General features: G+C 43.0%; 1 protein-coding gene across 4 annotated transcripts in view; it reads left to right on the plus strand.

The window, feature by feature from the left end:
* The window catches only part of STXBP5 (syntaxin binding protein 5), a 546,297-nt gene that overhangs the window by 502,146 nt on the left and 28,231 nt on the right, over positions 1 to 15,920 (plus strand). For all 4 annotated transcript variants that reach the window (XM_040350878.1, XM_040350875.1, XM_040350876.1 and 1 more), the window contains 2 exons: positions 10,662 to 10,827; positions 12,736 to 12,847. In XM_040350878.1, coding sequence (XP_040206812.1) covers positions 10,662 to 10,827; positions 12,736 to 12,847 — 278 coding nt within the window. The remainder of the gene's footprint in view (positions 1 to 10,661; positions 10,828 to 12,735; positions 12,848 to 15,920) is intronic.

The raw sequence follows: 15,920 nt of genomic DNA on the forward strand, positions 1-15,920 counted from the left end.
GTGGTGTGAACCAGCTCTAAGTTACAAACCAATTTAAGCCAAACTTCTAGCAAAAGTTCTATTTTGGGTATGAATAGTTTAAAGAAAAGTTAGAACCTATGTCAGGATTTAATTTCCAATAGCTTATTTGATTTTAAAGCGGAGCTCCGCCGTACAAAAAAATATTAAAAGCCAGCAGCTACAAATACTGTAGCTGCTGACTTTTAATATTAGGACACTTACCTGTCCTGGAGTCCAGCGATGTCGACAGCAGAAGATGAGCAATGGCTAGTCACTCTGCCGCCTCCACCGCCATCCTCGGTGAGGGAACCAGGAACTGAAGCATTGCGGCTTCACTGCCCGGTTCCATACGGCGCATTCGCAAGTCACGCTGCACCGTGCTCACTGGTCCCTGCTGTGTTCTGGGAGCTGTGTGTTTTCCAGAACATAGCAGGGACCAGTGCGCACAGTGCAGCGCGACATTCTGGGAGCTGTGTGTTTCCCAGAACACAACGGGGGGGGGGCGCGAGTTCCACTTTAGGGTGGAGCTCCGCTTTAAAACAGCAGAAGGGTAAGAATGAAATTACACACGTTACATTGCAAAAAAAAGAAATCAACAACATTAAGATAAACAGTCTCCTGAACAGCAGGCGAGATTCAGCAAACTGAAAATGGGTTTACGGGCAGTGGTGTTGGTGTATGTTTCTTCATCCCAAAAGGGGAATAGAGAAATCTTAAATAGTTGAGAAAAGGGGCGGGGGGGCGCAATGGCAGGGGAGATAAATAAGGGAATGAACTAGCAAAGCGTAATAAAGTTTGAATCAATAAGGGAGGGCAAAATAAGTACTTGACATCAATTTGGGTTATTTTCACCATATTAACCAGGATAGATTTATTGTACTCAAGTTTTTGATGCTAATATTTTCTTACATTTTTTAGTTCAGGTCTCTTAAGGGCCCTTTCACACGCACGGACAAACGGTCCGTTTATTACAAGTCCGTTTACGGACTTGTAATGTATCCCTATGGGATTGCAGATGTTAGCGGATGATGCATCCGCTAACGTCCGCAACTATCCGCGTCCGCAAAGATCCGCTTTTGCGGACGGAAGAAAACCCTATTTTTCTTCCGTCCGGCGGAACGGATCGGATGAATACGGACACACGGTCCGTATACATCCGATTCCCCATAGGTGAGAGAGGAGGAGAGACAGGGCGGTCTCTGCACTGTGTGCGGGGTCCGCCGACAGCTCAGCGGGGATTAACGGAGGAATCCCCGCTGAGCCAAACGGGCTAACGGAACAGATCAATACGGATCCGCTCCGTGTCAAAGAGCCCTAAGAGTGTCAAACTATACTGGGTTGCAAAAGAGAATTCCATAGTCTAACAATGTTACTTTTCACTACTATGAGTAAGTAGAGAAACCACAAATTTGGCATTAGGTGGAATTTTATTGATGCCTAAATGCAATAGTGTGAGGGCAGGATCAGGTAAAACTGGGTGCCTATTATAGTAGTGGCACAGGAGAAGATCGTTCCAGTAGGAGTGGATAGATCTGCCTTGCCATAAAATATAGTAAAGGAATAATGTTTGCCATAAAACCTGCCAAACTTGGATGATTAAATTGCATAATTGCATAGAATTGGGATAATTTGTAAAGGGTAAAGTACCAACAATGAAGCATTTGTATTTCCCAGTGATTGGAGCAGTGGGAGGCTTTATACATAGTGTGGTTTTCCAGCTGGTGTCATTAAAGTGCTTACCTAATTCGCTTTCCCACTTGTGGGTATTGGAGAAAGATATTCTTGTTTAACCACTTCAGCCCCGGACCATATTGCTGGTCAATGACCGGGCCCCTTTTTGCGAATCGGCACTGCGTCGCTTTAACTGACAATTGCACGGTCGTGCGACATGGCTCCCAAACAAAATTGGCGTCCTTTTTTTCCCACAAGTAGAGCTTTCTTTTGGTGGTATTTGATCACCTCTGCGGTTTTTATTTTTTGCGCTATAAACAAAAATAGAGCGACAATTTTGAAAAAAAAATGAATAGATTTTTACTTTTTGCTGTAATAAATATCCCCAAAAATATATATACATTTTTTTTTCCTCAGTTTAGACCGATACGTATTCTTCATTTTTTTCGCAAAAAAAATTGCAATAAGCGTTTGATTGGTTTGCGCAAAAGTTATAGCGTCTACAAAATAGGGGATAGTTTTATGGCATTTTTATTATAATTTTTTTACTAGTAATGGTGGTGATCAGCGATTTTTATCAGTACTGCGACCTTATGGCGGACACTTCGGACACTTTTGACACATTTTTGGGACCATTGGCTTTTTTTATAGCGATCAGTGCTATAAAAATGCATTGATTACTATAAAAATGCCATGGGCAGGGAAGGGGTTAACACTAGGGGGTGAGGAAGGGGTTAATTATGTTCCCTGTGTGTGTTCTAACTAAAGGGGGGGGTGGGACTGACTAGGGGAAATGACTGATTGCTGTTCATACATTGTATGAACAGATGATCCGTCATTTCTCCCCCTGACAGGACCGGGAGCTGTGTGTTTACACACAGCTCTCTGTTCTCGATCTATAACGAGCAATCGAGGGTGCCAGCCGGGCCCGCGCGTCGGTACCAGGAGCGAGCGGGGGGCGCGTGCGAGATGACGTAATATTACGTAGTTTTGCGCAGCCGAGCCGACCTGCTGCCGTATAACTGCGGCGGCTGGTCGGTTAGTGGTTAATCAATTTTCAGATATTTATACCATAGTTTATGGACTGCATAACTTTCCTACAGACTAAATACTATACACTGATTTGGGTTATTTTCACCAAAGAAATGTAGCAGAATACAGTTTGGCCTAAATTTATGAAGAAAGATTATTTGCAAAATTGTATTACAGAAACAAAGAAAAACTTGTGGGGTTTTGTTTTTTTGAGTCTCTTGTTTATTTAGCAAATATGAAAGAACCCAATGGTGATTAAATGGCACTAAAAGAAAGAAGAATTTAGGTTGCCGCGGCCTTCACCACGTCCAGCGCTTCCTTCGTGCCCCCCGCTGTCTTCTGGGAGACACACAGGTTCCAGAAGACAGCAGGGAGCAGTGTAATCGTGCAGCATAACTTGCGCATTCACAGTAGGGAACCAGGAAGTGAAGCCGCAAGTCTTCACTTCCTGATTCCTTGACCGAAGATGGCAGCGCCTCCACCCAAGAGTCGAGATGCGGATCGGCTTTGGGTGCCGACATCGCGGCCGCCTGGGACAGGTAAGTGTCCATATATTAAAAGTCAGCAGCTGCAGTATTTGTAGCTGCTGACTTAATTTTTGTTTTGTTTTGTTTTTGACGGGACTCCGCTTCAAGCATACATCTAGGAGGTTTATTGCCTAAACATGTTGTGTTATATGGCGTTGTATTGATGTAAAATGACAGAGTACATAGTAGGTGAGGGTGAAAAAAAGACACAAGTCCAACCTATGTGTGTGATTATATGTAAGTATTACCTTGTATATCCCTATATGATGGTGAGAGTGGAATAGTAATGGTTCTGAATAAAGTAAAGCAGTTTAGGAAGTCATTTTTTTTAAGGCTGCTATTCTGCTCGCTATAAAGATGTGAGATTGCAATTGTTTTGATTTCCGGGGTAGAGAGAATGGATATGGATAGGTCATATAACCGTGATATGGAAGCTGAAATGCATATACTTAGAAAGGTGATTGCATTCCCTGCCCGAACATAAGGGAAACTATGCTGATGATTATATTTAGATGTTGGGGGAATGTAGAGACTGAATACAGACAGACCCTGGGTTACAAACCATATAGGGTTCTGTAGGTTTGTTCTTAATTTGAGTTTGTATGCAAGTTGGAACAAGTACATTTTTATTAAGTGCAAGTGTTTTTTTGGATAGCATAGTGAAGGGTTAACACCCCTGTAACATTTGTTTGTCTGTGCCCTGGTCAGAATATTTCACCTCACCCTGTGACAATTGGTTTTTGAAAATGTTGGATTGTTGTGGAAACAAGGATTGGTGATAAAGCTTCAGTGGAGACCTCTTTTTCCCATGATAGCTCTTACAGAAGTGAATTTATCTTCCTATGGGTAGATTTCCTCTCACTTCCTGTTGTCTCCCTCTGTTTCGAAGTATGAGTCGTATGTTGGTCGAATGTTTGTAACTCGGGGGACTACCTGTATGTGGAGTTAGTTTTCATATAAATTCTAGTAAGAGGCAGCACTAAACTGGGAAAAAAATATTTGTATTTCTCATAGCAAGGTGGTAGGGTTAGAGACACTGCATGACGTTGTGTGAAAATAGGCTTATCGTATGTGTATTTTCATGTAAAGGTATACCCGAGTTGCAAGCGTTATGTCAAGAATGTCAACTTCGACATTAGAGTATCGAGATTCGATATGATTTTGAGTGGCAGCAGATGTCCCCTTTCTATTCGGGAATCCGACTGACCCCCTATGTTTCCTCCCTCTATAAGGCCAACTACCCAACTTTGTTTGCTAAGCTATTGGAGGACGGTAAGACATTATCTGATGGGAACTTGTCATGGATGTGCAGAATTGCCTCTGTGAAAATGACAGTCCTACCTAGGTTACTATATTTTTTTCAAACTTTGCCTATCCAAGTCCCTGTTAACACTACATGGCAGTTTTAATCAAAAATTTTCATTTTTTTCTGGGGCATTACAGGCCCCAGAGTAGCACGGACCACAGAGTAGCATGCTTCTGAGGCTATGGGCAGACTATGTGTGCCTGACTTTAGGAAATATGTGGCCGTACAGCTTTCCCAACTATGCCAACTCCATAGCAGACTTTATTGACCAGACTGGGTTTCAATAGAGGCCCAAGCATATTCCCCACTGGCAATGGACCTAGTCCTTTGAAAAGCCATACTGAGCCCTACACTCTCTCACCCATTGCATGAGTGGGATACAAGCTACAGGTGATGGCCTCTGCATTCTGCACATATTCCAGTGGCTCCCATTTTCGGCAACCCTCTAATCCCACCTGGTGTGCAACCTGATAGATTTAGCTGGTGGTTGAATAAAGGATTGTACTGCATAGGTGATTATTTTGGCCATAGAGGTATACAACCCCCTCATTTCATTGAAAGCTTTCACTTTCTTAAATCTCTACAGAAGGACAGCTCTGACCTGGAAGTTCCAACTATGTTTGAAAACAGGTGCATGCAGGATGCTGCTCGGCGAGGGGTGGTCTCTGTTATACAGATTGTTTATCAATCCTACTGATAGATTATCCTACCAGGTGACATGGGAAAGGGATCTGGCCATGTCCCCTGAGATGGAGGACTGGCGGCAAATGGAGCTCACAAATTCATAAAGGTATCCTTAGAGTTTTATCAGTTGTGGAGGTACTGATGGCAATCTGTGTGCTAGGGCTTTAGTGAAAACTGTAATATCTGTGTTGAGTAAGGAGATGGATGTGTAATTGTTGGTGAGAGAGGGATCCTCATCAGGTTTAGGAATGGTAATAATAGCAGCATGTGACATCTCTTTGGGGAAAGAGACAGAGGATACGGCCAGACTGAAGATCAAAGCCAAATGCTGTGAAAATCAATAAGAAATGTGTAATATTTATGTTCCCTGAGTGGTTGAGATAATTCCCCAAGTTGTGTATTTTTTAGTTTTGGAAGATTAGAGGCTTTTTTTTTTTTAACAGGAACAATGGGCAACCTGGGCTGCTAAATAAACAGACTCAAAAAAGTTGAGGATAAAGTAAAGCTTCTTAGGAAAAGTTGTATGAAAAATGACACGAAAATTCTCAGAACATATGAAAGATTGTATGCTTTTAACATTGGATTTTAAAATGAATGGGCTTTACCAAGCGAAAAATCAGATGCACTGTTAGAAATTATTTCAAGAAAATTGTCCATCCTGCTCCTTCAAATTTTGATCCTTTTTTTTGTTTTTCAAAAGAATTTCACCCAATAATAAGAAAAAGAAAATTTCTTAGCACCTTTTTCTCAAAAAATGTTGTTAAAAATTCTACCCATCAATGACCAACTTAACCCCCTTTGCGCCGACCGTATGCAAATTTGGGTTCATGGCTTGAAGGGGTTAAACCAGGGTGATGCGTGCAGCTGCAGGAATCACCCCAGGACCGTTTTTTTAGAGGCAGTGGTTGGCTTTTTAGTGATTACAACTGATGTGCAGCAAAGAAAACGCATAAGTCACGCCCGCAAATGTAAACTGTGTTTTAATCAAACATGTGAGGTATTGTCGTGATTGACAGAGTGAGATCAATAATTCTAGCCAAAGACCTCCTCTGTACCTCTAACCTGGTAGCCGTTAATTTTTTTTAAAGTGTTGCCTATGGAGATTTTTAGGTACCGTAGTTTGTCACTATTCCATGGGTGTGTACAGTTTCAAAGCATGACATGTTGAACATCTATTTACTCTGCGTAACATCATCTTTCACATTATAAAAAAAAAAAATGGGCTAACTTTACTGTTTTTAATTTGTGAAAATGTAGTTTGAAAGACCGCTGCACAAATACTGTGTGACATAAAATATTGCAACAATCGCCATTTTATTCTCTAGGGTCTCTTCTAGACATGGCCACAGCTCCATGTCTGAATGGACTCAGCTTGGGTGCCCCTAAAGCAAGCTGCTTACTGTGGAGCAATCTACAAGAGGGTGGAGCTAGGACAGAAACGTGGTTGAGCTCCCTCTCTAGAGGACTCAAAAGGCAGTAGCTCTAGGAGAAGGAACTTGTGTAGTAATAGATGTGAGCCTGTTGGTATGAATCTTTTCATGGCAGATTCCAAACGCCTTGGTGGTGTCAATGTTCGTGATTGGGTTTCACTTGACAATATTTGTCATTCTTTTAGCCGGTGGAGACCAACGTCAAACTGGACAGGAATTTTTATTCCCTGCCCTAATATCAGTAATTTTTAGGGGAAGCCTGTTTTGTTAGTGTCTATTAAGGTTACTTTGCAGTAGAAGATAAGGAAGCAACTAAAACTATGTAGTGTATTCAACTGCACATACAACTGCAGGAAAATCAATTATACACATGCCCCAACTATCTACCCTTTTTCAAAAAATAAGCATGGCCCAGTTATGTGATTGGCATAAATATACTAATCAGCTACTTGGGTTTTCTGGTGATGGAATCATCTTATGGCTCCTTGCTCAGAGTACAGCACAAAACATCTGTTTCCTCTGAAGTCTTCCAGCGCAACTCTTGCTCTTTTGTTCCTCAAGCAGATGGCTTTTTCAAAGTCCTACCCCCCCCCCTATTTCCTGCTACCTCATTTCCTGCGAGAAGCTTCACAAAGCAGCTCTAAAACACATGGTCTTAAAATCTAACAATTCATTTATATCTATGCTATAACAAAAATCACTAACCTAGCCATAGCATGTATGTAAATAATTATTTTTTTGGTCAGGACCCATTAGCTGTGACATGTTTGTGTATAGGGAGATGCCTGTAAATTTGTCTGGCACGGTAGGATTCTCTTTCACAGCAGCCATGACACGTTTTCATATTTAAAAAAATAATAATCATTTGCGCTAGAACATCTCTGGGTGCTGGTAGAAGTTTTTTGTCTTAGGCATTTTATGAGCCCTGTCAATACAGTTTTGAGTCGCTCAGTAAGGGTACAGAATTTTTCCTAATTTGTTAGATCAGCACAGGGAGGGTGAAGTGTTGCTACAGTTTCTGGTATGCTCCTAAATTTTGTATTCCGCCTGGAATAGTCCTCCATGTCTATCTTAGTTTTAAGCCATTGTATTTCAGATTCATGGTCTGCATGTGTGTCCACCATATCATTGTGCTCCACGAAAAGGTCTCCAATTTTGCATTCAATGTAGGAAATTCTTATATGGTCTCCTACTGTAAGGTTAGGAGATGAATATAAGGCAGACACATTTGTATGGAGTGTTAGAAAAATCAGCATGTTTTTCATGGTGGATGCTGACACAGACTTGTCCGGAGCTGGCAAGTGTTCAATATAAGGCAGCTCATGAAGATTAGTTTCTGTGGAGTCTGTGTCTGTAGGGCTGGGTGGTGATTCTGAAGGCTTCTCTCCTTATTGTTTTTGTGGGCCTGTGTTTTTTGGGGGTTGATGGGGGACAGGACTCAACCAAACTGCGGCAAGGTTGGGTAACTGTGCCTTGTAGTCCCTGAGCAGTTCTGACAGGAATGTTTTTCTTTACTTTGATGTGTTCAGAGGGTGTATGGATGTTGGTTCAGTAGCTACTAGTATGCCTCTATTGGAACAGAGCGAGCAGAGCTTTGTGATTATGCAGCGTTCATGCATTATCGTATGAGGCAAGGTTTCGCTATTCTTTAATAAACTTTGAGAAGGGATTCTACAGTGAGCACAAATATCCTATCTTCTCTACTCTTAAAGTAATACTAAAGGTTCCTTTTTTTTAAATAACAAACATGTTATACTTACCTTCACTGTGTATCTCGTTTTGCACAGAGTGGCCCCGAACATCCTCTTCTGGGGTCCCTCGCAGCTCCTCCCCGCATTAGATAACCCCTTTGGAGAAGCGCTCTCCAAAAGGGGGTTACCTTGCGGCGCGCTCCTGAGTCATACACTCAGCGTCCATAGACGCCGAGTGTATGACTCGGCCCCGGCGCCAACGTCATTGGATTTGATTGACAGCAGTGGGAGCCAAGGGCTGCATTGCTATCAATCAAAGCCAGGACTCCGTGAAGAGGAGGACGGTGGGGACACGCCGAGGAGACAAACAGGCTCAGGTAAATAAAACTGGGGGGGCTGGTGATTGTCAGGTGTTTTTTCACCTTAATGCATAGCATGCATTAAGGTGAAAAAACACAAACTTTTGCAACCCCTTTAAGGAAAAGATTGGGTCACAGCCTTACAAATTTGTGACACTGAGGCCGGATTATGAAAAACCCAGGAAACTCTCACTGCCCTAGTGGAGTGGGCCTTAACATGGAAAGGGGGCACTTTTTCTTGCATCTTATAAGTATGTACAATACCCTGTTAAATCAACTTAGTGGATCCAGAAGTCAGAGAACCTCTTTTAGAACCTTCTGGAATTACAAAAACGTAAACTATCTAAAAGAAGCAATGCCAGAAAGGTTAACCCTGATGTGGGCTTTTACCACATCAAGGCAGTAGCAAACTCACCTTGGGGTGAACCAAAGCAGACTTATGTCCTTGAAAACCTCGGGATACGAAAAACATTCCTCTGGGTTCAGATGTCTGCCAGTTTTCCACCCCTGAATCGTGTATTGCAGAAATTTGCTGGAAAATCAAATTCCACTCAGGACAGGCTAGACCTTACCTCCCTGAATAGCTGAAAGTAGGTATAACTGCATAGACACATTGATGCAAAGGATAGATGCAGGATAGATGCAAAACTCTATTTTGTAACCATTACATATTCCCTCATGCACTCATGTGTTGGCTACACTAGCATCCCAAATCTCTGCAAAAGCTCTCAGGCATCTCCACACCTCTGAAGAAACTGAGAGGAAAGGGAGGGAATGGTGAAATCCTTTTAAATTTTGAATTGGAACTTACAGCCTCAATTAGGAAAAGTTTTTCTGTTTTGGCATTTTAAGCTCTTGCAATTAGGCCAAGTTGTAAAAACAGTCATATAACCTTGCATTAAAAAGAATAAAATACCTCTGCTGTAAGTTAGGAATGGAAGGGTTGGGGGGGGTCAAAAATAGTGCCAGTGGGTTCGATTAGGACTTGTAAAAGGAGCAAACTGCACAATCTTTCCCTTTGCCAAGCCTTCCAAATCCTGGAAATACTGGAAAACGAGCATTCGTAGCCAATGACTGTGAGTGCTGATCAGTGTTTTCTGGAAAGGGGTGAAGGAGTCCCCCTCCGTCAGAATACAATAACTCAGCGGGAGAGATCCATGCATCACACATTGTGTTGATGAAGGGATCTGTGAGCGTTTTTTTTTATAGGTTGAAAATTTGACAGCGCTGATGTGTGAATGACAAATCGCATGACTCACATTTTGAGATGCCATTCATTTGAATGACACCTAAAATTGCGGTACAGGTCTGCTGCGATTGTCACGCTGCAATTGCGGCAACCTGCATTGCGTGAAGCATGTCGCCCAAAAGTAGCTCCTAAACATTTTGGACGACATGCTTAACTCGATGTGGGCTTACCACGATTGCAGCACAATATTCTAATTGCCGTAAGTTTATTATAAATTAAAATAATAAAAATATAATTTGACAAAAAAAAGAAAATTACTTTACAAATTATATTAACAGGTTAAAGGTTATATATGATTAGTGTGTAGATTTACTGTACAAGCTCATTAGATGGAATGTGCTAAATTGCTACATGACATAAGCATGCATTCATTGTCTTGCCTACTCTGTGCATACAATGGAATTGTATGCACAGAGTAGGCAGGACAATGAATGCATGCTTATGTCATGTAGCTATTTAGTACAGCACTGCAGGGGTGGTGAATCACAGGGATTTTTTTAATTTTTTGTCAGGTAAGAGTTCTTTGCTTTTTAACTGTGTGTGTATTTAGATGCTTTGTCTGGAATTGCCTTCTAGAGGCAACCTATGTCCTAAATTGATAAGATAAGCACATGAAGAGTTCCTTTCTATATAAATTCTTATATAATCAAAACATGTTATCACATCGTCTTAGTTTTATCCAGTTTAAACTTGTCTATTCTGCTTTCCAAAGTTTGCCGAGTTTAAGGCCGCTGTTGGATGTAAATTATTTGCCGATAACCAACATGAGGATAGCCCGAACATTCTGCTTCACGAACAATGGGCAGGCATTATATCTGGTCTCAGCAACTGAAATCCAGAGAATCACCTACAGCCAAGAAACCTGTGAGAACCTACAGGTAATGTCTACATATTTTCTAACTGATGTAGCTATTCTGTAGATTAATAATGTTTAATATTTAAAGTTAGTATCACATAACTAGTTGTCAATACACCTTTTGGGAGTGGAACAAGATATCGTCCGAATGCCTTTACTCAACAGGAGAGCTGCATAATTAGAAATGGCAACAGTAAAACTCGTCTTCTGGAATGAAATATAAAATTGCATTATTTGGCTGAGCCTGTATTATTTCTAGTATAAGGAATACCAGCTTTTTCTTGTAGTTTTAAACTGAGATGGGAAAGGTTAGAAACCATTCATATTGTTTAGCTGTCTGTGTCCTCACTGTGAAATTTACCCTTTTTATTTGCCCTAGTGACCTTTGTCGCTGTTATAGAAAGTGATGGGAAATCCAACATTTTACAGTTATTACCAGAACAGAAATAGAGCGTAAAATCCTCCAATGAGCACGTCTATTATGGTGATAATTTTCCTCACTTGAGAGATTTTCTCTAAATTCCAGACACGTCAGACAAGAAGTAAAGGAAAATCTCACTCAACAAGACGGCAACATTAAAAAAAAAAAAAATTCAGGGTGATTATCTATACCGTTCTAAAGAAAAAACTCCCACTGTTATAGCTTAATAGCCTTATTCAAAAAAACATTCTCCTTCAATATAGCGTGCTTATTCTTACAGTGGTTCTTAAGGCAGAAGTTTTTTTTTATCTTAATGCCTTAACCACTTGCCAAAATGATAAGGCCATTATTTGCGATATGGCATTGCGTCGCTTTAAAGTGGTTGTATACCTGCACATCTAAAAAAAAAAGCCATAATGAGCTAGTATGCACCGCATACTAGCTCATTATGAAATACTTGCCTTAGATCAAAGCCCTTGTATCGCAGCCCGGTCCACGCCGAGGGAGCCGACATCTTGCCCTCGGCGTGTGAGTAGCCGGAGCCGCAATAACGTCACTCCTGCGCAATGCGCGTGGGAGTCTTCTTCCCGGCAAGGTCCGGCAGCTTCTGCTATTGTATGCAGTACCGCATGTGGCCAGAGGTGGGATGCCGGAGACCTTCAGAAACAGCCGGAGACCGCTCGGATGCACCCGGACAATCGGAGAGGCTTGGGAACCGAGTGGCTCCGATTGTCACCCGTGCCCCCGTACCTCTGGCCAAATGTGGTACTGCACACCCCAGAGGCTTGAATCCTGCTCATCTTGTGAGACAGTGCTTGCAAACCGAGTCAGGATATTTTTTTAAATGGCTTGTATTGTGAAAAGCTCGTAAACTGCATTACTCGAAATCCGAAGTATAACTAACTGTTATGGAATTATTTCTGATTGGGACTCTAAAAACAGAAGTTAATACTGCAGCTGCAGGAACAGATTCACAGGATGCAATCACTTTGTGTAAAATGTCCGTTCAGTGCCAAAATGTATTATTTCATGTTATTTTATACATGGATAAGAAAGGGGTGGTGTGAGATGTTATTAAAAACTAACAAATAGGAATATATTATTAAAGCTAGCGAATAGAACAATTGCAAAAGTAAAACCTTGGGAGGGGGTGGTAGAGACGGAGAGAGCTTCTAGCAGAAGATGTGTCTGTGATAAACGCGATTAAGGATATTGCATGTTGCAAAGGTCTGTCCCAGTCCCCTAATAAACTGCAGTAGGAACCTAATCTTGTTAATGTGAAACTACAAAGAGAACTAAATCTGTTGTATAAGGATTAATATTACTCATAGGAGTGCTCTTATATTGGCATAGAAAAGATGCTACATCCCATTTAATCTTCTTTCTTTTTTAGTCAAACTATACATAAACAATTGTCTGTAATCATTTACATGATGATTAATAAGGCTTGCTTCATATGACTTTCTCAGACACCCAAAAAAAATTAACCATCTGTGTATCTTTCTTTAGGAAATGTTGGGGGAACTGTTCACACCTGTCGAAACGCCAGAAGCACCTAACAGAGGGTTCTTTAAAGGCTTGTTTGGAGGTGGATCACAATCACTCGACCGAGAAGACCTCTGTGAGTTTTATACTTTGTTTTTTATATATTTATTTTTTATACATCATGGGACACAGAGTCAGGCTAATATTCATTACCAGAAAGGAGGGAAGAGAAGAAAAAAGGCACACCAGCCTAGTGTGTTACCGTAGACAATTTAATGAATTAAAAATGTAATAAAAACTACTCACAAAGGAAGCAACATAGTAGGCTTGTCGACAACACTGTAGTAGATACCCCTCGAACCACACTCCAAATAGGGGGAATGAAGGTGTGTCACTGCCGTCTGACGCGTTTCAAGGCTATAGAGACCTCTTCATCAGAGCCCAGCAGCTTGGTTATACTCCATCAGGTGAATGGACCCTGGTAGACCAAGGTCTTTAGACAGGAAGTGATTCGCAAGAGCGCCGCTATACTTACTGTTGTTTGTTTGCTGGCAGCCACGGCACACGCGACTTCGCCGCACTGGCACAGTGGCCTTATTGGGCGCACGAAGATTTGAGTCATGTGTTAATGCGGCCACACCCGTTCCCAGGGACCGTGCACGTGCGTGTATGCCAAAACATGTGGTGTTTCCAGGAGACAACTGTGGGACAAGCTCTAAACCAGACACTTGCAGCGGTTAATTTCACATTACCCGGGTCATGTGAGCCACCAAGTGTTGCTTGGCAGGCTAAGGTGCTTAGCAGGATTGTTACATAGGGGCTTTGTGAGCCCTATTACAGTGTCTCCCTTTTGAGGTGTGTTAAATCTACACCCAAGTACTCCCTTTTTGTGGCTAGTAAATATCTTCAAAGAAGAGCGGGACTAAAACTACAGGGCAGGGCACACCAGTGTCATCAGTAGTTCCTGATGAACCTTGTCATATCCCTACTGTTGTATCCCCTGAAATATCAGAGGCTTCCAAGCAATATGAGCCGCTGCATCTATCTGGTATAGTGCCTACAGTCAACGCCGCTGCCTCACCCTTTATTACTAAGTTTGAACTTTCCTCAGCCCTAGACGGCTTAGAACACAGGATTGCTGACATGATTGCAACTATCCCATAGGGTGGCAAGAAGCGTGACAGATCCCCCTTCCCGGAGCCTCTATGTCTGGAGCAGGAATGGGTTGAGTATGGGGAAGAGCTTAAGGCCCCTTTCACATGGACGGATAGAATGGTGCTTTTAGCTGCGTATATTCTACCGCAGCTAGAAGCACACAATGCTTTCCTATGGCCCCCTTCACACACTGTGTTTAGCTGCTGTTTTTTTACCTGCGGTTTGGTGCAGATAGGAAAAAAAGAATTGACTGCGTCCAGGAGCGATTTGGCGCAGCTATCTGCACATAACCGCAGGTAATCGCAGTGCACTGTGTCAGCTGCGTTTGGTATGAATCTTGAGGGGGAACTCCACGCCAAATTTTAAATAAACTGCCATGGGTTCCCCTCCAAGAGCATACCAGGCCCTTAGGTCTGCTATGGATTTTAAGGGGGACCCCGTACACCAAAAAAAAAACGGCATGGGGTTCCCCCCAAAATCCATACCAGATCCTTATCCGAGCATGCAGCCCGGTCGGTCAGGAAAGGGGGTGGGGACGAGCGAGCGCCCCCCTCCTGAACCGTACCAGGCCGCATGCCATCGACATGGGGAGGATATCACCTGGTGACCCCACCCCTTTATGACGTCACCACCCGTAGCATGATGGGACTGTGACGTCATAACAGGCCTATATAAATCGTTGCACACCATGCACCCGGCATTACAGCCGGAGGAAGCGAAGTGTCAACATCGAAGAAGAGAAGACGGAAGAAGACCTTGTGGAAGACCAGGCTCCCGCTAGTAAAAGAGCTGCTAGAAGATAACAGAGAAGCCCGGCAGAAGGAAGAAGGCACCGGAGAGCAGAAGACCCCCGGAGCTGCCTAATAAATGACTTTTAAAACCTGTGTAGTGTGTGTTTTTTTTTTTCCTCCAGGTGAATGGGTAGGGGTACAATGTACCCTATACTCATTCACCTAGGGTGGGGGGGCCAGGATCTGGGGGCCCCCTTATTAAAGGGGGCTCCCGATAAGCTCCCTGCCCGCAAACCCCGACAACCAATGGCCAGGGTTGTGGAGAAGAGGCCCTTGTTCCCATCAACATGGGGACACACTGCTTTGGGGTGGGGGGGTGCAGGGCAAATGCACACACCCCCCATGTTGAGGGCATGCAGCCTGGTACGGTTCATCCCCACCCCCTTTTCCTGACCGACCGGGCTGCATGCTCGCATAAGGGTCTGGTGTGAATTTTGGGGGGGACACCCACGCTGTTTTTTTCGGCGTACGGGAACCTATGCCATTTTTTTATTTAAAAAATGTTGTGTGGAATTCCCCCTCAAGATTCATACCATACACAGTGCCTGGTATTGGCAGGGGTCCAAGTCGGATACCCGTCCAATATCGTGCCTCAGCTAAACGCAACCGCAGCTAATCGCACTGTACAAATGCAGCTGATCGCAGCCTGGAGTCTTGAATTTCAGCAGAAAATAAACATGCTTTTAACTGCGGCAGCACAGCCGTCTGTGTGAAAGGGGCCTAAAGCTCAGGATTCTGTGTATGGCCCTGCTTCCGAGCAATCTGGACAAGAAGATATCCAGCCGGTATCTGTCCCTCAATCACAGAGGCTCTTGATCCTGACTCTTACAGAAATGGTTCGCTCTGCCTTTAAGTTGCCTCTTACAGAGGTCACTGAGCCTCCCTGGTCCTCTTTGGGATCCCCTAGGCCTCTTCGAGTCACACAGGCTTTCCCCTTACACCTCCTGTTGGAAGAGGCGGTGTATGCTGATTGGGAACATCCTTACATGATTTTTGTTCCTTCCAAAAGGTTTTCCCTTTCATATCCCATGGATGAGAAGTTCACTAAGAAATGGAGCATGCCAGCCATAGATGTCTCTTCCTTAAACAAGAACTTAACTTGTCCGGTGGATAATGCACAGGGCTTATAAAACACCCGTTGATAAGAAATTGGATACATTAATAAAAGCTTATTTTTCTTTGGCCAGTTCAGCTATTCAGCCAGCTGTTGCAGCAATTGGTATCTGCCAATCCGTAAAGGATCAGGTAAGACAGCCTGACAGG

The sequence above is a fragment of the Rana temporaria genome, chromosome 4, assembly GCF_905171775.1.
Source record: "Rana temporaria chromosome 4, aRanTem1.1, whole genome shotgun sequence".
NCBI lineage: Eukaryota > Metazoa > Chordata > Amphibia > Anura > Ranidae > Rana > Rana temporaria.